Source organism: Lycium ferocissimum, chromosome 9 (assembly GCF_029784015.1).
Source record: "Lycium ferocissimum isolate CSIRO_LF1 chromosome 9, AGI_CSIRO_Lferr_CH_V1, whole genome shotgun sequence".
In the NCBI taxonomy this organism is placed as follows: Eukaryota; Viridiplantae; Streptophyta; class Magnoliopsida; order Solanales; family Solanaceae; genus Lycium; species Lycium ferocissimum.
This window is the reverse complement of record NC_081350.1, coordinates 42,801,767-42,825,114: the sequence shown is the minus strand read 5'-3', so window position 1 is coordinate 42,825,114 and position 23,348 is coordinate 42,801,767. Positions and strand designations below refer to the sequence as shown.

General features: G+C 35.1%; 1 protein-coding gene across 1 annotated transcript; it reads right to left on the bottom strand.

Moving 5' to 3' along the window:
* Positions 1-311: 311 nt before the first annotated feature.
* Positions 312-22,932, bottom strand: LOC132030942 (small ribosomal subunit protein eS30z/eS30y/eS30x). Its single transcript, XM_059420747.1, has 3 exons — positions 22,874-22,932; positions 2,023-2,160; positions 312-569 (listed from the first exon to the last, which is right to left on the bottom strand). The coding sequence occupies exons 1-3, from the start codon at positions 22,875-22,877 to the stop codon at positions 523-525; spliced, it is 189 nt and encodes a 62-aa protein (XP_059276730.1). The 5' UTR covers positions 22,878-22,932; the 3' UTR covers positions 312-522.
* Between the last annotated feature and the right edge of the window lie 416 nt (positions 22,933-23,348).

Sequence of the window (23,348 nt, the reverse complement as noted above, 5' to 3'; positions counted from 1 at the left end):
GTTAATGGTAACCAAGGCAAGCAAAATAGCACAAGATTCCCCCACTCTAAATAATAAATTGTTCAATGCACATTAGGTTTACAACTTCCAAGTACTACTTTTTTCAACTTCAACCAAATGTTGTCAAAATGCCTACTAAATGGAACCAACAGAATGATCCCACTGAACAAACAGAATATCACAAGGAGCCACAACCTCTATACAGAATCATACGAAGTATTAGAGATCTGTTTCAAGAAACAATTCCATCCTGTTTACAGATATAAATAGCAAAGCATTAACATCAAAGGAGTAACTAAATGAACCATAAGTGGCCATCCAAACTGCGAATACCATAAAAAATTCAAACCATGTATTCAATTAATTCTTGCAAAACAGAACGTACTCATCCATCCTACAAATACCAGTAAGTAAACTAGTCTTCTCTCATTGTGAGGTCTGAGAAACAAAATTTATAAACATAACAAAGGTGAAAACTTTTAAACGAGCAACTTCTCAACCTAAAGTAACTGATGTCCTCATCTACTTCTCAGAAGAGTTTGGCCCTCTCTTCTTTCCGAAGCCAACAACTGCAAGTAGAAAATAACAGCACTCCATAAGGATTTTTTTTTTAATTAAATGTTAAAAAGAGAAGCATCAAAAAGTTCCCAATCAAAACAAAGCACACATACAAGTATCCACCAAATACAGACATAAAACTATCAATTAGAGGAAAACACACCAGCAATTAACAAACTTGTTTATTATAGAAAAACAATAAATCTACTGTTAAGATCATACAATGATGAGTAGAGAAATAGGAAAACTCAGATAAAACCGCACAGATTTGACAACCGAACTAGCAAAGCCTTTTTTTTATCTTAGAACAATTATCATATTTGTTTATTTATTTATATAAACACAATAAATCTATTGTTAGTATCATACAATAGTGAACAGAGAAATAGGAAAAACTACTTGGTACAATCAGAAAACTCATCTAGAATACTACTTAGTAGCAAAGATGCTGGAAAAACTAATGCCTATTGGGGGATCTCAGCCATGGTTAAATTTCAATGGTAATAAAAGCATAAATATGATACTCGAGTATATGCACAAATAAGTGTGGATTACACTTGAGCAATTTGTACAGAACACACGCATTTAGTCTCTGAGCATCATTATGAAATACATGGCTGTGTTTTTTTTTAATTTTTACTGAAAAGAACGTAAGAACTCAAATTAAACCAAATAATATTATATTATATTATATTATATTATATTAAGATTTTCCAATTCCAAAACTCATCTAGAATGCTTAATAGCAAAGATTCATGATTCTGAAGAGAAACTAACGAGTACTAGAGAGGTTCAAGCTGTGGTAAAATTTCACTATAACAGTGGTACACCAGCAAAGCAGTTTCTTCAAAAATGCACAATTTGGCATACTCTATGTATATGGATCATACATAAGCAATTTGTACAAACACATGTACTTTATGCATCACTGTGTATATGCCTACAACTGGTTAACAGTTGGTATCTATTTTAAGCTTTCCATAATCCTGGAAATGAATGCCAACTAATGTATGTCCCCCAAATGAGGTGTGAGTGCCAACTAATGTATGTCCCCCAAATTAACATACATTTACAAATACAAATGGATACCATAGAAACTACAATTTTAAATTTGCAGATATTGCGTACCAACAAAACGACTACTACTTCCAAGCAAAAAGATTCAGATTTAGTTAAATGCATATATCTTTTATCTTTCAATTGCATATTCAGTTCAGGCAGAAGGTAGTATACATCCATAAAGTGAAATATGGATTACATTTACAACTGCAAATGGATACCACAGGAACAACAATTTTAAGTTTGCAGGTATTGTGTATCAATGAAACTAATACCAGTTCCAGAAAAAAAGATACAGGCTTGGTTAAATCCATATATTTTGTTTATTTCTAGCTTACATACATGGTTCAAGCAGAAGGCAGTAAATATGCACAAAGTGAAATACGGAAAGAAAAACAAGCGTACCAGCAGTGACGAATCTGCGGTTGTATTGCATACGCTTGTGTGCACGTCCTCTGGGCTTCTTCTTTTTGTCCTGCTTTGCTACCTTGGGAGTTTGACCCCTAACCTTACCGGCACGAGCAAGTGAACCGTGAACCTTACCTACAATTCAGAAATCAAAAACTACAAATCAATCCTCATTCAACAAGTACGATTATTATATCACAATTGCTAACTAGTTGATATAGGCTATATAATCTTCTCTGTGGAAAAAGATCCATTTGATCTCATTTCATTCTACTACTAATTAATTTTAGCTAGCGTTTGGATCAGATTTTAAAAAATTAGCTTCAACTAATTGTTTGGCCATGAAATTTGATCAGATTTTAAAAATTTATCTTCAAAATATTTTCCAGTTCCAAAAAATGGTGACCAGTTTTTTTGGAGAAATTTCATTTGTACTCACAAAACTTCAAATTTTTTCAAAGTAAAATGCACGTCCAAACACAAATTCAAGTTCCATAAAACAAAACTTCAAAAACTCGTGAATTTTCAAGTTTCAACTTCTCAATCTATGGCCAAACGGGAGCTTAGATCCTCTATCACACTAATTAGCTACAATTAAGAAATCAAATACTACAAATCAGTCCTTATTCAACAAGTACAACTACTATGTCACAGTTACGAACTAGTTGATATCGGCTATATGATGCTCTCCATTTGTTATCGTCGTTTCATTTTACTAAGCAATAATTTTGTTCCTATTCAGAAATCAAAAGCTATGAATCAATACTCATTTAACAAGTACAACTACTATGTCACAATTGCTAACTAGTTGATATAGGCTATATTATATTGTACAAGATCCATTTTATCTTGTTTCATTTTACTACTCACATAATATTAGATTCTATCTCACATTAATCCGTATTCAGAAGGAAAAAAAAAAGGAAATTTTCAAAAATATACAGCCCAACATAAATTATTATGTCAAGTAGCCCAATATACAATAAGATACAACATAATATCTGGGGGAACGAGTTATACATAGTATATTGTATAAAGTGTAGAACACTGTGTAAAAAGGTGTTTATACACAAATGTGGGCTAAATCGGGCAACAAACTCAAAGTATTGGCTACGTGACGTAAATACTTTCAAAAATAGACATAGAATGTAATTCTGAGTCGCCGGTTAAGACAGGAGCTTACCCATGGTTTGTGAGTCGCCGGTTGTCTGTGAAGATGGGAAGGGTTTGGAGCTGTTAAGGTTAAGAATGATAGGGTTAGGGTTTTGTGGGAATTAAGAACTATTTATAGGAAGTTTGGTAAGGCCTGCAAACTGTGCTGGGCCTTGGTAACAAAATATTTGGGCCATTGGAAGAGAGTCCAAACGACGGCCAATTTACACAAATGTTCTTTTTTAGGCCATTATTTTCTTGTAATTTATCGACATTTTAGACCACAACCTAAAGATTTCTTTTGAGCAAACTTCAAAGTTATGAGAAAATGTTAAATAACGATCTAAAATTTTTAAGTTATTACAAATATTATATGATATCTAATATTTTATCGGAAAGCTGAACAGTATATGAGAAAAATATTTGATATGAATGTAACTGTCACGCCCCAAACCATGGTCTGGGCGTACCGCGACACTCGATGCCTTGCTGCGTGTGACCGAGCAAATCATGGCTTGAGGAATAAATATGGGGCATGAACTGATGCGGAATATAAGATAAATATGCATAGTCTGAATAAAACATTTGACATCATAGTAATACTGAAAATACTGTTTATATCATGATGCGGAAGTAATCTGAAAATATATATCAAGTACTAAGCCAATGCTGGCTATACAACTCTGAACATTGGACATGACATGCTAGACCAGTCTATGAAACCTCTAGACATGAATCTGAACTGCTAAACTGTTTTCCGGGACAAAGCCCCTGGCATACCTTAACTGCATAACTAGCATGAAAGCAAAGTAAAGATAATACCCCGAATTGAATGGGGCTCACCAATAGCTGATTCGTGTTTATATTATAACATGAAGATAAAAATATAGTGTAACTTGTATGAAAACATGGAAGCATGTAGAATTTTATGAAAATAAATATAAAAGTTCATATCTTGTATTTAAGAACTCATGAAATGCAAAGTAGGGGTTTCCATGGATTATAGATATATTCTCAATAACCAAAATGGACTATTAAAAACAGTAGAACACAATAACAAATTATTAATACAACACGGTATAGCATGGTACATGAACTTAGGGTTATCATGAACATGGCTAGAAGCCCTAGTTTTGGTGAAATTTCGTATTATTATGGAAGAACGTGACGTGGGGAAGAACAATGATGTTCCCACACGTAGATAGAAACCCTACATACCTTAATCGCTCCATAACTTGTAGAAAAGGTCTGAACTTGAAGAAGAAATCCAAAAGCATTTATCTTGAATCTTTGAGATGGGTTTTCTTGAAAACCCTAGGTTAGGAACAATGAATTCTTATTTAGCAATCATGGTTACATGTTAGAATTCACTTGAAATACTTGGAACGGGCTTACCTTGGTGTACTTTAATAGTGGGAGGAGAGTAACTTCGTGCTAGGGCTTGAGAGTATGAAAAACTTAATAAAAGACTGAACCCACGAATTTATAGTGTTCATACATAGAAAAGATTTACGATCCCTTTTTACGGTCCATAAAAAGTTCTGATTCTATTAAGATTGGATCAGATTCTGATATGATCAGATTCTAAATCATAATTAGACAGATTCTTATCTGGTTTAGTTTCCATTATTATAGAGATTTAATCTTGTTTCCTTAATTATATATTTCCTAGTTAGGCCTCAGTTTTGTGTATAAATACCTCTGTAATTAGTTGTATAGACACACTTGAGAATTAATAAAATCTCTCTTCTCAAAGTCTTCATAGTATCAGAGCTCGTGCCTTTTTAGGAGATAGAGTTTCCTCTTTCCCACACTATTGAGTAGCTATAAAGTTTTTCTCTGATTTTCCTTTTGTTTTCTACAGTTCTAGCCATTTTCTTGCCACCGTGTCAGAAACTAATCCACACCTATATATTAGCCCTGTGAAACTTGATGGTAGTTCCACTTATCTTGCTTGGTCTAGATTCAATTTATTATTTATCAAAGCTAGAAAGTTGCAGGGTACATTAACAGGGATAAGAAAAAACCAACTTCCTATGATCCCACCTACAACCAAAGGGGACTCAGCGAATTCACTTGTCATGTCATGGCTTATCAACCCTATGCAACCCCATATTACCAGACAATATCTATTGCTAGACACTACTGAAAAAATCTGGAATACAACTAAGCTCACCTACTCATGCATGGGGAATGATGCTCCGATCTTTGAGATCCGTAACAAAGTCCATGGCACAAAGCAAGGTGAGATTCTAAGTATTTTTCTAAATTGAGTGGTTTGTGGCAAGAACTAGATTATTGTCAAGACTTCCAAGCAGATTGTACTAAGGGTGCAGTAAAGTTCTAGAAACTGGTTGAAAAGGAGCGGATCTATGATTTCTTGGCTGGGTTGAACCAGAAATTTGACAAGATAAGGGTTTAAGTACTTGGTAAAACCCCTTTTCCTTCTCTTGAGAAAGCCTATTCCTATGTCCAGCAGGAAGAGTGCTATGCTCTACACAACACCAATAGAGAAGTCTGGGTTGACTGCTAGTGATTATACAACACTAATTGAGAAGTCTCGATTGAACGCTAGCGATTCTCGTGAGCACATAAAGGCTACCAATTATGATAAAGATCACTTACATTGTGATTATTATGGGAAGCCACGCCATACCAAGGAAACTTGCCGGAAGTTACATGGTCGACCCTCTAGAAGTCGTAGAGGAAAATGAGTCAACTCAATGAGAGCTCAAGCAAATTTGTCAGAGACAGTAGAGTTATCTAAGGAGACAACCTTTGGTGAATTTTTCTCTCCTAGTGAACTCAAACATCTCAAGTCCTTTTTGTCGCAACTTGACTCTTCCTCCGGTGCAACATCTAATTTGGTGAAGTCAGCATCGCTATTATTGCTCATCTTAATTCATAAATTATTGATTTTGGTGCGAATTGACACATGACAGGCTCCTCTAAAGAACTTCTTAACTACTTTCCATGTTTAAAAACAGACAATGTTAGAATAGTCGATAGTTTTCTTTCCTCGATAGCCGGAACATATTCTATTTTTTATGCTCCCAATATGAAGCCATCTTTTGTACCTCATGTCCCTCAGTTCCAAGTTAACCTTTTATCAGTCAGTGCCACCACCAAAGCTCTAAACTGCAAAATTTAGTTTTTTCCTGATCACTGTGTCTTTCAAGATCTTCAAACAGGGAAGAGGATTGGCAGTGGTAGAGTGAATGATGGCTTATATATGTTGGAGAACTCAGGCATCTAATCCTAGTGAACTCAAGTATCTCAAGTCCTTTTTGTCGCAACTTGACTCTTCCTCCGGTGCAACATCTAATTTGGTGAAGTCAGGTACTGCTATTATTACTCATCTTAATTCATAAATTATTCATTCTGGTGCGAATTGACACATGACAGGCTCCTCTAAAGAACTTCTTAACTACTTTTCATGTTTAAAAACAGACAATGTTAGAATAGCCGGTAGTTCTCTTTCCTCGATAGTTGGAACATATTCTATTTTTTATGCTCCCAATATTAAGCTATCTTCTGCACCTCATGTCCCTCAATTTCCAGTTAACCTTTTATCAGTCAGCGCCACCACCAAAGCTCTAAACTGCAAAATTTAGTTTTTTCCTGATCACTGTGTCTTTCAAGATCTTCAAACAGGGAAGAGGATTGGCAGTGGTAGAGTGCATGATGGATTATATATGTTGGAGAAGAATCAAAGTGATGTTCCATGTCAAGGATTTTTTGGAGAAAATAAGAATGCCAATCAAGAAATGATACGGTGGCATAGGCGGTTGGGGCATCCATCCTTTTTTATCTTAGAAAAATTATATCCTAGTTTGTTTTCTAGGATTCAGATTGATTCTTTATTTTGCGACGCTTGTGAATATGCTAAACATACTAGAAACTCTTATCCGTCAAGTAATAATAAAAGTTACAGCCTTTCTCATGACTATCCATTCCGATTTCTGGGGGCCTACTTAGATAACCTCTCTGTCCGGTAGTCAATGGTTTGTCACTTTTATTGATTGTTGCACTAGAATGACTTTGGTTTACCTGATAAAAGCAAAAAGTGATGTATTTTCTTGCTTTCAATCTTTTCATAAGATGGTTTGCACTAAGTTTGAAACTAAGATAAAAAATTCCGAGAACCGATAATGGCACCGAATACACGGATAGTTGATTTGGTACTTATTTGGAGTCTAACGGGATCATCCACCAAACTAGTTGTCCTTACACTAGTAAACAAAATGGAGTGGCTGAACGCAAAAATAGACATTTGTTGGAAGTTGCTAGATCCCTCATGTTCACTATGAATCTCCCAAAACCTTATTGGGAGATGCAATTCTAGTTGCTGCTTATCTTATCAATAGAATGCCTCTTAAAACACTCAATTTTAAGAGTCCATTAGAGATTTTACGAGGGAATAATGTCTATATTGTTTCTCCAAATGTGTTTGGGTGTGTTTGTTTTGTTCATAGTAGGTAGCGGTATATATGAACCGGGTTGGTTTGGATTTTCTATAAACCAAACCAAACCATTTGTATCGAGTTTTTAAATCTATAAATCAAACCAAACCAATAAAGTCGGGTTTTTCAATATCAGTTTTTCTCGGGTTTTTCGGATTTCTCGGGTTTTTCATAGTATTTAATGAAAAGCACAGAGCAATGCTTCTTAAAAAGAGTTTTAGTACAAAATATCAACATATAAGATGGAGGCAGAACACTGTTTTAAGTTTTAACTTTATAATACAACTAAAATGTTAAATAGCCATATTTTTACTCTCAAAGGTGTTCATAATACCATCCAAAATCTGCTTGGTATGTAAATATGAGGTAAATGTCGCACGTAATGGAACCAGATGTTCTGCCAATTGACTTGATCACACATAAACAAAAACTAATATAGTTTCTTCCATAAAATTAAGCAACTACAGTTTTAGACAAAATGGGATGTCGCAAAAACAAAAATCCACCTTAGAGTTTGAGTATACTCTAAATCATCTAGACTATTACAACTGAAGTTGTCTCAACTCTCAATTAAACACAAGCCACATAATGTTGGAAGCAATCTACACATTTGGTTCTATTTCCTCATCTGCAAAATAAAAAGTGAAGTCAGATGTAGTTCTAAAGGAGGTATAAAGGTTTCCAAAGAAGCTTATAACGATCTTGGTTTATTTACTCATTTCTTATGATTATACTTGAATGATCAGGCTCTCTTGCAGATAGCATAATGGAGATGGTAGAACTAATACTAGTGTCTACTAAACAGAATAAAGATCCCAGAACTGTAGAGTCAGTGCAAGCACAACTGTTACTTGCCTAACTAGACTTCAGTTATCATAGCTTGCTCGGGGTTGATAAACGAAAGGTAATTAAACACTAGAAAGATCACTCAATGTCTACCCACGAGAAAAACTTTTCATGTACAAGGACTACAAACACTAGAAATAATGATCCAAAGCAAGTCAAATTCCAAAGATAACAAGAATCTCTAAGAATGTATAAATTGTGTTACAAAACTATACAACACATCAAGATAATCACACTATGAACCGTTGGAAGACTGATATCAGAAATTGGAAGACTGATATCAGAAGTTAGAAGACTGATATCAGAAGAAAGATACAGAGATTTGAAGAATGCTCAATAAGATTGTTAGTATGCAATCCTATATCCCCAAACAAAATTAATCAACCCTCAAACAATAAAACTAAGCACAATCACCTATAAATTGTATTAGTTTATATGAGTATTGTTATATCCCGTATTTTTATACGACGGACTATTCGTTAGTTAATGAACATAAATCCGAGGACAAGATTATTTTCGGACATGGGACAAGAATTGTTAATCCCGATTCTTATAATTTCACGGTTTGCAAATTTATTACAATTGGTGGAAATATTAGTGGAAATTTGGGATTTATTTATCATGATTGGATTATTAAGTGGGAAAATTATAGTGGAAGTAAATAAATTGGTTGGGAATTAATGGATAAATTGAGGGGACATGCCCATGTGCATTGGAAACGTGGAAGCAACTATGGTAGTACCTCATGGATGAAGTAAATTAAATTAGTAGTATTATGTGTTCATATTATAATGAGACATACTCCTTGGAATGCAAGGTTGCACGTGAAAGGTGGAAGAGCAAATTAAATCAGTAGTATTATGTGTTCATATTATAACGAGTCATATTCCTTGGAATGCAAAGTTGCACGTGAAAGGTGGAAGAGCAACGTGTCAAGTGTGGATTTATATTTAGTGGTGGGGATTTATTATTATATGGATATAAAAGAGAAGGGAGGCACATAAATTCATGAAATATGAGTCATATTCTTGGACAATTCATATAGCAAGTAAATAAGAATAAACCAAGACCAAAAGAACTTTATTGAAGAATGTGGGCAGCCATGCACGGCCATGGCTTTGAAATTCACCTTCACAGAAGAATTTTGTTGAAAAAATAAATAAATAATGAGCAGCCATACACGTGTCCAGCCCATGCTTAGCATATATAAGATTAGTTGATGACTAATAAGTCATTCATTCCCTACAACTCACAAGTTGAAGTAGAGAGAAGTGTTCATCTACCTTGTTGAGCTAGAGAGAGAAGGAACACGGCAGCCATGGCAGCTTCACCAAGCCACGGCCAGCCATGGCAGCTCCACCAACTCACAACCAGCCCTTTATTCATTGCATCATCTTCACACTTGGTGAATTATAAGAGTTAGAGAGAGAGAGTCCAGCCATGGCAGCTCACGGCCATGGCTGTGCAAGTTGAGCTGATGAATTTTGATGCCAAAAATTATTTTCCATGGTGTCCCAACCAATTGGAGGTCATAGCAATATGAATTAATCATTAAAGAGGCAGCAAAAATGTTGGTGATTAAATTCATCAATTTCAGCAAATTAAGGAGCCAACTTGTTAAGGTAAGGTTTAATCTTCTTTTGTACATGTATTGGGAATGAATTGAATGTGTTGTAGTATGGATAAATGGATGAAGATCATGAAGTTGTTGTAGTTGTGTTGAAGCCGTGTAGGGGACTGCTTTAGGAGAAGTTATGGACTATTTTGTGTCATGTTTTAATTGTTGTTGTTATGGACATTGTGGTATATTGTATGCCTTATGTATATGTGAATTTAGGTGTAAAAGGAATGATTTAGGTTGAAGTATAAAAACAGTCCAAAACCGTGGACTGTTTTCATGAAGGGGGTAAATTAGTGTATGTTGAATGTTGATTATTGTTATGGACGTATAGTGAAAGTGAAGTTTAATGATTCAAGTTGAAATTGAAATGGTTTGTGGGCTGTTGTAAGAGTTAATATGATGCTAAAACAGTTCCAATAATCGTATAAGTAATGTTGTAAACGTGTTGTTGTCATTGTAGTTGAAGTTGGAAAATTCCGAAGTGAAAATGGTAATGTTGTGTGTGCTGTTTGGCCGTGAATAAGGGACTGTTTTGAATGATGTACGAGCTGTCCAAATTTCCCTTAAGTCATGTTTAAACAAGTTCGGTTTGATACTTGAAAGTATGATTAGCAATATTAGTTTGTAGTGCTAGTTGGATTGAATGCGAACGAAACGTCGTCTAAATGTTAGAAAGGGATTGTTAACGTCAAAATACATATTGAATTCCCTCGTAGACTAATCGTAGCTCTTGATATCTTGATATAGGATAAGTACCATTGGGTAGCAAGTACACGTTATAATACGACTAAACGCTAAAGGTATGTAAAGTTATCCATTCTTTCTTTTTGGCATGTCCTAGAAGTAAGTATGATATAATCGGAGCTCGGGGTAACTCCACTTCTAACTCCTAGCATGACATGTGATTGTTATTCGTTCTTAATGTTGAAACTCGTTGGTATAATCGAGTTATCTCGTTATTTATTACATAATTGACTAGTACGTGATGTAAGTTCTTATTCTTAAAAGAATTAAAAGGAATTGCATGTATGCTCGACTTCATAAGATGTAACATGCTAGTGATACATGTATATGAATCCCGAAACGTTCCTTAATATAGTCTATGATGGTAATTAGTAAGAACTTAATGTGATTATTGTCCCGATGTTCGAGCCGATTAAGTTTACTATCCGTCGAGTCTCAAAAGATGTTTTACTTGTATGTGGTTGCTTATTACTCGCTCGTGCTTACCGCTATATCCTTCACCGAGTCCCGGCCGTGTACGTTCGTGCGCAAATCTATTATATTATTCACCGAGTCCCTCACTGTAGGGTCGGGACACGTTATATATATATATATGATGATATACGATATACGATGATGTGATGATACGGGGAGGCGGCTGGACGGCATATGATCTCTTATTCACCGAGTCCCTCACTAGGGTGGACACGTTATATGTACATGTATATGATGATTTTACTTACCGAGCCCCTCACTAGAGGACCGGGACAAGTTATGTATACTTATATACAGTATGATTATCTTGCTATGATTATTAAAACTTATGATGACTATGGTACAAAGTTCAAACGTATGATTTATGTTCAAAGGTAAGTCTTGTGATTTCTAGTGGTTGCACTGGGTCTTATGCTACTCACTTCAGATATGATTCTACTTACTATGTTTCATGCTTTTTACATACTCGATATATTCGCACGACCCCTTTCTTCGGGCCGGGCTTTCATGCCCGGCATCTCGTACGCTCGTTACGAGATCCGCTTGGCCTAGGATATCTGCTGTCACATCTCGGGAGTGCTCCTTTGTTCAGGAGCCTAGCTCGTGGTATAGCCCTTTTGGTATGTATATGTGCTGCTATTCAGGGTACGGCGGGGCCCTGTCCCATCATGTGATGTCGTTGTTACTCTTAGAGGTCTGTGGTCACATGTGTGGGTCCGTGTGTAGTTGTTGTTCCATTGTGTGGATATGACTTATGTTTGGGGCGTACCCACGCAGAAGGGCGGCCCTTGTCGGCCAACGTAGATATATATATGTTTATTATGGCAGCGGTGTATGAAGGTAGCCTTGTCGGCTTATGTATTGTTGGGACGCTCCCCTATATATATATATATATATGACAGCCTTGCCGGCTTTTGTGCTATATTAACTGTTAAAGGTTGTAACTGCGGAGATAGGTAGCTTTGATATGCATACATCTTGCCTTTATACATATATAAGTTCGTGTCATGCTAGCCACGTATGATTATGGCTAACAGGTGGATACGAGTGTCCAGCTCGGGCACTAGTCACGGCCTACGGGGTTGGGTCGTGACAAGTATAAGCTTGTAGAAACTAAAGCAATGTAAATATACAGAAAATTAAATTAGTTTTTACCAACTGAAATAATATAGGAGAATAAGTGCCAGCCAATTCATAACTATCAAAGAAGCTAAGTTGTACAAAACAACTTTTTGTAGAAGAAGCCTGCAACTTTTTGTAGAAGAATAATGCAATCAATTCTCACACAGATAATGCACCATGAACAAAGCTGGCTAATCAATGCTCAAAGGTGAGTCTCGATACTCTGCAAGAAAAAAGAATAAATTAATATATTGGATAAATAATATAAAAATATAACCAGATTCTTAAAATTGAATATATAAAATACCTTCTTCAACTTGCTCAATTTTCTGGACTTCTTCTAAACTGTCATGAAACTTGTATTCTTTAGAAGGTGATCATACCCATTGTTGAGTAAAAATTAGAGCTTCTACTGTTTTTGGCGATAAAGAACTCCAGTCTGAATCAAGAATTCGACCACCTATACTAAATGCCGACTCAGATGCAACATTAGAAGTAGGATAGAAAGAACATCTCTTGCAATTTTTGAAACAACTGGATATTTACTAGACGAAACTTTCTACCAAGACAAGATATCAAAATCTTTATTCTTCACCACATCATCCATCGAGTATATCTGAAGATCAAATTTTTTTGCAATATTTCCCTCGTCTTCCAAATGTTTCTCCCACTCAGATTCCAACAAATCATCGGTTTCACTCATGCTAGTATCACCTCCAATATTGTCATCAGAAGAAGCATCAAAGACAGAGTTACTGTAAGAATTATAAAAACGTGTTAAAACACTTGCCACATCTTCCGACTTTAATCTTCCCAACAAAGTACCATATGCTTTGGAAAGAGTGAAGTTTACATACTTCATCTTATATCTGGGATCTAATACAAGAGCAACAGGCAACAACATATTCATATTCTCAAACTTACCACAATACTTCTCAAATTTACTTTTTATCCTTTCTGCCATATCAACCAAAATAAGATCTTCGCATGTAGAATACTTATTAACAAAACTTCAAAGAGTAAAAAATTCACAAAAGAAATAGTTGGAAGTAACATACAAAGTCCCTGAAAATTTTAAAGTGGTATGGTAGAAAAGATCAAGAAACTTGACAAAAGCTCTCACATTCTTCCGTCATTTTTGATGGATTTCCTCCTAATGCACTTATTTCTCGACAATACTTTTGGTATTTATGGTCATCCAGATACATTCTTGTAAAGGCTTTTTCAAATTTTATAGCCATATCTAACATTGTATATGTCGAGTTCCTTCTAGTTTCTACATCAGGACTCACAAGACCATGAGTGTGTATCTTAGTTTTTCAACAGATGACTTAAAAGAAGCAAACCTTGAAGGAGAAGACCTAACATATTTCGCCGCATTCCTTACACGATAAATGGGTTCAATTTGTTCATCTAACCCTTCTTTTACAATCAAGTTCAATATGTGAGCACTACACCTAACATGTAAAAATTCATTTCCAAGTATTACCCCGTTCCAATCATCCATCAGCACCTTTAAATGCTTAATGGCAGCATCATTAGCAGTAGCATTGTCTAAGTTTACTGTAAACAGGTTCTCAACGCCCCCAACCCAATAAGCATTCCTCAATTCCCTTAGCAATAGTCTCGCCTTTGTGATCTGGTGTTGGAAAAAAGTTTAGAATTTTCTTTTGTAAATTCCATCGGTCATCAATCCAATGTGCGGTAACAACCATATAAGTCAAATTTTGGAGTGATGTCCATGTGTTAGTAGTAAGGCAAATACGTTGGTTCTTGATAAGATATTTAAGCTTGTCTTTCTCATCTTGATAAATCCTCAAGCAATGCCTAGCAACAGTAACATGAGAAGGTAATTCAAAATTTGGTAAGGCTTTAATCATCAATTTCCTAAAGCCTTCTCCCTCTTTAACTCTAAATGGATGCCCATCAATAATTACAAATTCAACCATGGCCCTCCTAATGTCATCCGCATTATACACTACCCTTTTATTAGAACCCGAAGGACCTTCTGTCCATCCTTCTTTAATAGGTTTTAATGTTGTTTGTTTCTTATCAACGATTCTAAAGGGAGATTTGTTACATTTATCAGTTAGATGTGACCATAATGTACTAGTCCCATTCTTGCTTTCGGCAGCAAACGTTTTTGGACATTAATTGCATTTTGCCCTACATTTACCTCCTTTAGCTTTAAATTTGGAGAAGTGATCCCAAATCTCAGAAGTCTCTCTACCAATATTCTCAGATTTAGAAGGTTCTTTAGGAGTTGTTTTTTTTTGCTTTTTAGGAGGAGTGTGTCGATGAGGAATGTTCTTACCTTGTTGTTGTTGAGATTCTATTGGCACAATCGGAGGGTTGTTGTCAATCACCAGCGATTTAGTTCTAGAAGTTGTAGCTTCCATCGCGAAAGACAATTTCTGCACATAATTAAAAAGTTGTAATTGGTAATAAATCGACAAATTGACAGCAATATAAATAAATTTGTAAAACCTCAAAGCTAATTAGGAAAAACAAAAGGCTTACAGTGTAAAATGAGAGTTTCTTTTAGAGTTGAGTCTTGTAGGGTTGGTGATTTGAGAGGAAAGCAAAAGAGGGAAGAACAATGGCTTTTTGTGAAATGAGAAAAGGAAGAACAGTGGTTTTTTATGAAATGAGAAAGGGTTTCTGATTTTGGGAGAAAAGGTATTGTAGCCGAATAGGGTTTCTTTTGTTACACTTGCATTACATATGTTTTGGACATTTGGTTTTCATTTCCTTCTCATTTGGTTTCTATTGGGCTTTTTTTGTATTATTCTTAAGTCCAAATCTGGATGTAAGAAAGAAAACAAAAATTATGAAAAACTTTAAGAAAATATTTATAAATTACATTTTAAAAAATATTTTTATGTATAAGATAATTTAAAAGTAGTATACATATGGATATAATCTTTACTCATACTCTAAGGGAGGCAAATAAATTGGCAGATGCTTTGGCTAATCATGCTTTGGATCATGGGGCAGTTTCCTATCAGGATTTTGATGAGCTGGAAGTTTTCATGAGGAGGATCTTGAATAGTGACAAGAGTCAAATTCCATATTTGAGAATAAAAAGGAGATAATGAGGTTGACAAGAGCAGAGGGAAAGGGAGTAGGATGGCCTTACACTCAAATCCTATGGGAGGAGAGTGGGAAGGATGTTTTATCTAATTGGTTGTTATTTTTTTTCAGGTACAGGAGACATCATTTTTCAACAAGCAAATAATAACAGATTTCAACTAGAAGAAGAAAGAGTCCAGGAGTTTCCATCATCGTGCTCCATTAAAGTAAAACACAAGCAGTTTCAGAGCAATTATAGTAACAGTATTCTAGTATTTTTTTTATCAAATAATCTGGATGGGTGTCATCTTTGTGGTATTAGCATCTTTTGGTGGTCATTCAAAGGGACATACCTTCATATTATTTAGATTAAAACCACAGAATACTGAAGATATATATGCCATCAAGAAGCATTTCCAGGTAGAGGATCATTACAACACAAAAAGAGGGCCATTGCTTACTTTTTATTTCAGTAAATTAGCCCAGAGGAGATTAACATAAGTCTGCTACATTTTCCAGCTCAAGGCGGGTATAGAGCTCACCGAACCGTGGGGACAATCAGGCACAATAACAAGAATGCTTAAATTAGGTGAAAATACACAAATCAAGAGAAGAACTGAAGAGTCTAGAAAGTACATGGGATTTCAACTTCACCTGCAAGGAAATAAACAGCATCATAGAAGATACGCAGCAAAACAAAGTGAAATCGGAGCTGATCTAAGCTCAAAGCAACAGAAGCAATATCGGTGGTGGTGTTTTAGAAGGGGAAACTCTTATCTCTTTCAAAATCCAGCTGCAACTTACATTAAAGATGGGGATAAGGTGCAAATCAGAGCTATGTCTGACCAATCATCATTTTTGCGCCGTTAACAATGGAGATTTGAAGTGGAAAAGAGACAAAGAGGCGATATTTTAGGGCAACAAATGTCAAATGTCCGATTTTCCAATTTTAGAAGAGTAGTGCAAATGTTTTGTTTCCTTTTTGTTTTGTTTGGGCAGGACCAATTTTGGGCCAGCTACCTTTTTGCCCTTTTGTTTGTTTTTTAGATAAATAAAAAGCCCAGATGGGTAATTTAAAAAAAAAAAAAAAGTAGTATACATATAATTGGGTCGGTTTGACCATTTTTAGTTAAAACCAAACCAACCCTATAATGGTCAGGTTTTTTTCCCAACACCCAACCAAATCAAACCAAATCACTAGGCGTTTTTTTTTTCGATTTGGTTCGGTTTAAAGATTTGGTGTGGTTTATCGGCTTGCCTTGTACAACCCTAATAGTAGGAATACAGGAAAACTAGATCTAGGGGCCCTTAAATATGTGTTTTTTGGGTATTCTCCAACACTGGAAAAGTTGTCAGTGTTACTATCCTCCATCAAGGAAGTATTTTGTAAGTATGGATGTTACTTTTAAAGAATCTGAACCTTACTTCAATGGAATCCAATCACCTCTTCGGGGGGGGGCGATAATGAAAATAAGAGGTAATACCTAATTCTGGATTTCTTGATGACATAACTCCAGGTGAGAGTTCCATCAGAGAGAGTGTTCAGGAGGAAACTGTGAGACGTACTACTCAGAGGGAGACTACTGTTCACGAAGAGACTATTAGACATCTTGACAAACCTGATTTGGTGAGATATTCGAAGAGAAACAAGAGACAAGAAGACATCATGCACCTACTCCCTGCCAAGAATCCTTCTCTTCTGGTGAGTCATCTTTAATTTCTGATTCTTCTGATGATTTAGATAGACCTATTGCTCAAACAAAAGGGGTCAGATCCTGTACCAAAAATCCTATTTCTAACTTTGTGTCTTATGATTCCTTGTCCCCTTCCTATAGAGCCTTTGCCTTTTCAATTTTCTCTGTATCTATTTCACAAGATTAGAAGGAAACTTTCAAGGATCCCAAGTGAAAAGAAGCGATGTTTGAAGAAATGAAGGCTCTAGCAAAAAATAAGACTTAGGAATTAGTTGTTCCTCTACCAGACAAGAAGTTGGTTGGTTGCAAGTCGGTGTTCACTGTGAAACATAGAGCCAATGGTTCGATTGAGAGGTTCAAGGCCAGATTGGTAGCTAAGAGATTCACTCAAACATATAGAGTGGACTACCAAGAGACATTTGCTCCCGCTGGAAAGATGAACACAATCAGAATCTTGTTATCTTGTGCGAACCTTAACCTTGACCGGAATTGCGGCGTAGCTTGATGTAAAAAATGCATTCTTACACGGTGACTTGGAAGAACAAGTATATATGGAGATTCCCCCCGAATTTGATAATGAAACAAGTCAAGTAAAGGTGTGTAGATTGAAGAAAGCTTTATACCAGCTAAAACAGTCTCCTAGATCATGGTTCGACAGATTCAACAAAACCATGTTTTATTTTGATTATCAACAAAGCAATGTTGATCAGCAATGCTGATCATACTCTCTTTATAAGACATCATAAGGGTAAGATCACTCTTTTAATAATTTATGTTGATGATATAGTGATGACAGGTGATGACAAAGAAGATATGGGTCGGCTAAGGAAGCTTTTGGCTCGCGAGTTTGATATCAAGGATCTAAGGGAGTTGCAGTATTTCTTGGGAATTGAAGTGGCTAGATCATGAAAAGGAATCTTCATTTCTCAGAGGAAATATATTCTAGATCTCTTGGAAGAAACTGGTATGTTGAGTTGTAAACCAGCAAGATCACCAATTGAGAGCAACCACAAGCTATAAGCAGGGATAGGAGAGTGATTGATAAACAAAGATATAATAGATTGGTTGGAAGACTCATTTATATTTCACACACTAAACCTGACATAACACATGCAGTTAGCATGGTAAGCTAGTTCATGCATGATCCTCGTGAGTCTCACATGCAAAATCTTTGCATTCGTAATATTTGAAATCTGCTCCCGGAAAAGGTCTTCTTTTCTCCAAACATGGTCACCTCCATATAGAAGCTTTTATAGATGCTGATTGGGATCTCTGATGATGGGAGGTCTACAACCGGTTATTGCACACTTGTGAGGGAACTTATAGCCCGTTTGGCCAAGCTTATTTCCCCCCCCCCCCCCTTAAAAGTACTTATTTTTTCAATAAATTCTTATTTTAAAAAAGTGAGGTGTTTGGCCAAGCTTTTGAGAGAAAATAAGTGCTTTTGAGGAGTAGCAGAAGCAGTTTTTCAGAAGCTAAAAAAATAGTTTTTGCCCAAAAGCACTTTTTTGAAAAGTACTTTTGAGAAAAATACACATAGAAGTACTTTTTAAAAGCTTGGCCAAATACTAATTGATGCTCAAAAGTACTTTTTAAATTAATTGGCCAAACACAAACTGCTTTTAGCCAAAAATACTTTTTTTTGAAAAGTACTATTTAGTCACTTGAAGAAACATGAAGCAAAGTGTAGTTGCTAGATCAAGTGCTAAAGCAGAGTATAGAGCTATGGCTCAGGGTGTCTGTGAAGTTCTGTGGCTGCGAAAGCTACTAGAAGAACTGAAAATGTCTGGACCTAATAAACTATCGTTGTACTGTGACAACAAGCTAGCCGTCAGTATAGCCCATAATCCAGTACAACATGATCGGACAAAACACATTGAAATTGATCGACACTTCATCAAGGAAAAGTTGGATCGTTGATACCTTGAGCACTCGTTCCATGTGACATCCAAAGTAATAGCAGTAGTCGATGTTTTCACTAAAAGGCCTAGCAATAGAACCTTTCACAAGTTAGTTTGCAAGTTGGAATGTGTGATATCTATGCACCAACTTGAGGGGAAGTGTTGACAAATCTGATTCTATAATTGAGATTGGATCAGATTTTAATCTGATTCTGATATGATTTTGATATGATCAGATTCTAAATCATAACTAGACAGATTCTTATCTAGTTTAGTTTCCATTATTATAGAGATTTTATCTTGTTTCCTTAATTGTATATTTCCTAGTTAGGCTTCGGTTTTGTGTATAAATACCTCTATAATTGGTTGTATAGACACACTTGAGAATTAATAAAATCTCTCTTCTCAAAGTCTTCAAATTCAGAATTTCCCCACAAGATTTACGGATAGGAAGTACGGTCCGTATAAAGTGGTTGTATTTCCCTGTCAATTTCCAGAAACTAAGATTTTCCCATGCATCAATACGGACAAAAGTACAGTCTGTATTTATTTATGCGAGGGGAAGTACGGTCCGTAAAAGTTATACGAACCGTATAACTTGGGCGTAAAACTTAAACTTCACTGAACTAAAACAAATTTAATTCTAACACTCCCGGTCTGATTTTCTAAGTCCTGAATCATGAACATATCTTAGTTTAAAGGTACGAGGTGTTACAGTAACATTGTCTGGCAGAATAATTATTCAAGAACTAAGTACGCGTTTGGCCATGAGAACCAAATATTTTTCACTTTATTTGGTATTTTGGAGTTGAAGTTGAAGATGGAGTTGTGTTTGGCTATAGTTTTTGCAAAGAATATTTGGTTGCTTGAATGTATTGAAAGTGAAAAAAAGTGAAAACAAGTTTTTTGGTGTTTTCCAAATTCGAAATAAAGTGAAAACGTTTTCCGGAAAAAAGTGAGAAATTTTCATGGCCAGAACAGAACTATTGAAGAAGATAACTGGAAGGGAGATGAGAAGTTTAGATTCCTAGAAAGGGAATGAGGGGTAATGGAAAATTTTCCCATGAATATGCATGAGTCTATTTTGCTCCCACAAGTCGAATTTATCAACCCAAATCCCCATCATAATCACTAATTACTACAACCACCATCAGTGAACATCCCTAATCGACACCCATAACTAGTTAACCATAATATCTAGTCATCATCATCACACCCACCGTATAATTTATTAATATCAATGAATATATCTTAGTATCCACATTCACACATGTTAATATTAATAAAAACAAAGAATGCATTTATTTCAATTTTAAATTACTTTTTCTTGCATTATACCATCCGTCTCAATTTATGTGAAGGTGTTTGACTGAACACGATACAACAACAAAAACAACAACCACCCAGTGAAATCTCACAACGTGGGGTCTGGGGAGGGTAGAGTGTACGCAGACCTTACTCTTACCAAGGTAGGACGACAAGTGTACCAGCAGTGACGAATCTGCGGTTGTATTGCATATGCTTGTGTGCGCGTCCTCTAGGCTTCTTCTTCTTATCCTGCTTTGCAACTTTGGGAGTTTGACCCCTAACCTTACCAGCACGAGCAAGTGAACCGTGAATCTTACCTAAAATTTAAGAAATCAAAAACTACAAATCAGTCCTCATTCAACAACATGTACAAGTGTGAACTAGTGACATCAGCTGTATAATCTTCTATGTGGAGAAGATCCATTTGATCTCGTTGCATTCTACTACTCACACAATATTAGATTCCCTATCACACTAATCACTAGCTAGAACAAAAGGGACATGTTTGGCAATGAGAATTATTCAGTTTTCTCAGGAAATTTTTTCACTTTATTTGAAAATTAGTGTTTGGCCATTCAAGTTGAAATTATTTGTGACTCACATAATTTTAAAAAAATCACACTAATCACTATCCAGAACAAAAGGGACATGTTTGGCAATGAGAATTATTCAATTTTCTAAGGAATTTTTTTTTTCACTTTATTTGAAAATTAGCATTTGGCCATTCAGGATTATTTGAAATTACTCACACAATTTTTAAAAAAAATCACTTTATTTGAAATTATTCAAGTTTTCTTTGAAATTTGCACAACACCTAAAGCCTTGTTTCACTTTTTTTCTCTTTCAGCACATTCAAACAACCAAATATTTTTTTGCAAAAACTATAACCAAACACAACTCCAACTTCAAAAATTCCAAATAAAATGAAAAACATTTGGTTTCTATGGCCAAGCGCCTACTAAATAAATCGATAACTAAACAAATCAATCCTCATTCAACGACAAGTACAACTACTATGTCACAATCAGTGTTTTAAAAGGAAATTTCAGGACTTGCCTCGGGGCTCGCTTCGGGGCAAGGCACTAGCAAAATGCCCCGGGGCTCACGTGTGGGGCTTAGTTCCTGTGAGGCTTATGCCCTAAGCGCCCGACTGTACGGCTTGTATCTAACGCCCAACGCTCGGGCTCGCCTAATCGTTCTTACACAAATTATATGTTAAATTCCTTAATTAAAATTGTTGACCCTAGTAATTCTATAACAAATGAATGGTACTAAATAGTTTTTCATCTATAGAAATAAGAAGATTGAGTGTAGCTCAAATAACAAGTCGGAGTATTGCATATTTACTATTTAAGAACATTGTGAGGGTGAATATCACTTAATATTTTTTAAAAAAATACATAGCCGAACTGTACATTTTCACTTGTCATTGGTCTTTTGTCCTATATATCAAAGTTATTATATTTTATTATTTCGCTATTTAAAAGTAATTTTAACTTTATTCATGAAGGAATTACATTTTAATTATAATACTAATAAAATTTATTGATATAAAATGAATAATCTGATAGCAATATTGTTTTAAGAAATTGTGATTATTTCATTGTTTGAAAGTTAAGATGTTAGAGTTGATTCCATAATAGCTTTTATTTCATTGGATTATTTATACTTGCAAAATTATGTTATATATAATTACAAGTTGTAGCTAGTAAAGCTTTTGTTTTAGACCCTCAAACATTTGAAGCCCCAAAAATTTTTACCGATGAATTTTATGTTTTAAGTTTCTCTTAGATAATATTGAAGATTGTAAAAAGAACTACAAAATATATATAACAAAAGAAAGAAACAACACTATCTACGTTTTAAGAGCAATATTTTAAAGCTTTGAACTAAATTACTCAAATCTTCATATTATTAAATAAAGTTTTTACAATAACATCCTAGGTAATGTCTTTAAAACACATGGCTAATATCTTATTGATTTGAATTAATCCTCACTAATATAAGTACTAATGTTACTATATATCATTTATTTGCAGTTTTCTTTTATTTTTTATGTAATTTTACCTAATTAAAAAATATTTATTGTAATTATAATATTTTATGAAATACTAAAAATAAATACCCATGGGGCTTACGCCCCGTGCCTCAGGGGTTACGCCTCGCTGAGGCAAATGTAAAACACCCGGCCTTACGTCCCCGTCTTTTAAAACACTGGTCACAATTGCTAACTAGTTGATATCAGCTATATTATCTTATACGTCAAGAATATCCATTTAATCTCGTTTCATTTTACTATGCAAAAAATTGTCCCTATACAGACAAAATTTAAATAAATTAATGAAAAAAAAATCAAAAACTACAAATCAGTCCTCATTCAAAATTACTAAGCAGTAATTTGTTTCTATTTAGAAAAAATTGAATAAATTGATTATTAAGATAGGAACTTACCCATGGTTGATTTGTGAGTCGCTGGTTGTCGGAGAAACTGCTTGAGTTTGGAGCTGGCAAGGTTAGAATGCTAAGGTTAGTGTTTTGTGGGAAATTAAGAACTATTTATAGCAAGTTTGGTAAGGCCTGCAACTGTATTGGGCCTTGGTGAGAAAAAAAGACTTGGGCCTAGGGAGAGAGTCAAGGGCCGTTTACCCGAATGTCCCTTGCTGCAAATGTAATCCTTAAAAAATTATGTTGCTAGATAATATTTGACTCGGTTTAATGTTTAATCATATGTTTTTCAATCTTACTGATGAAATCTTAAACCGTAGTCTAACGTTTGAATAAATTACAAAATTTAAGACTATGGTATAACATTTTCTAATCAGTTTGTTCAAAAGAGATCAATAGACGACAGTCGAAAAGTTTCATAAGTTGTGAGCAAAATAAAAGATGTTATCTACTTAACAACTATTCAAAAAAGGACAGGTTG

What these genes read in the sequence shown, in the direction of transcription:
- LOC132030942 (XM_059420747.1), bottom strand. An exon ending in CCGCAGATTCGTCACTGCTG is followed by an intron (nt 570 to 2,022) that starts GTACGCTTGTTT and finishes TTCTACTTGCAG; the next exon opens with TTGTTGGCTTCGGAAAGAAG.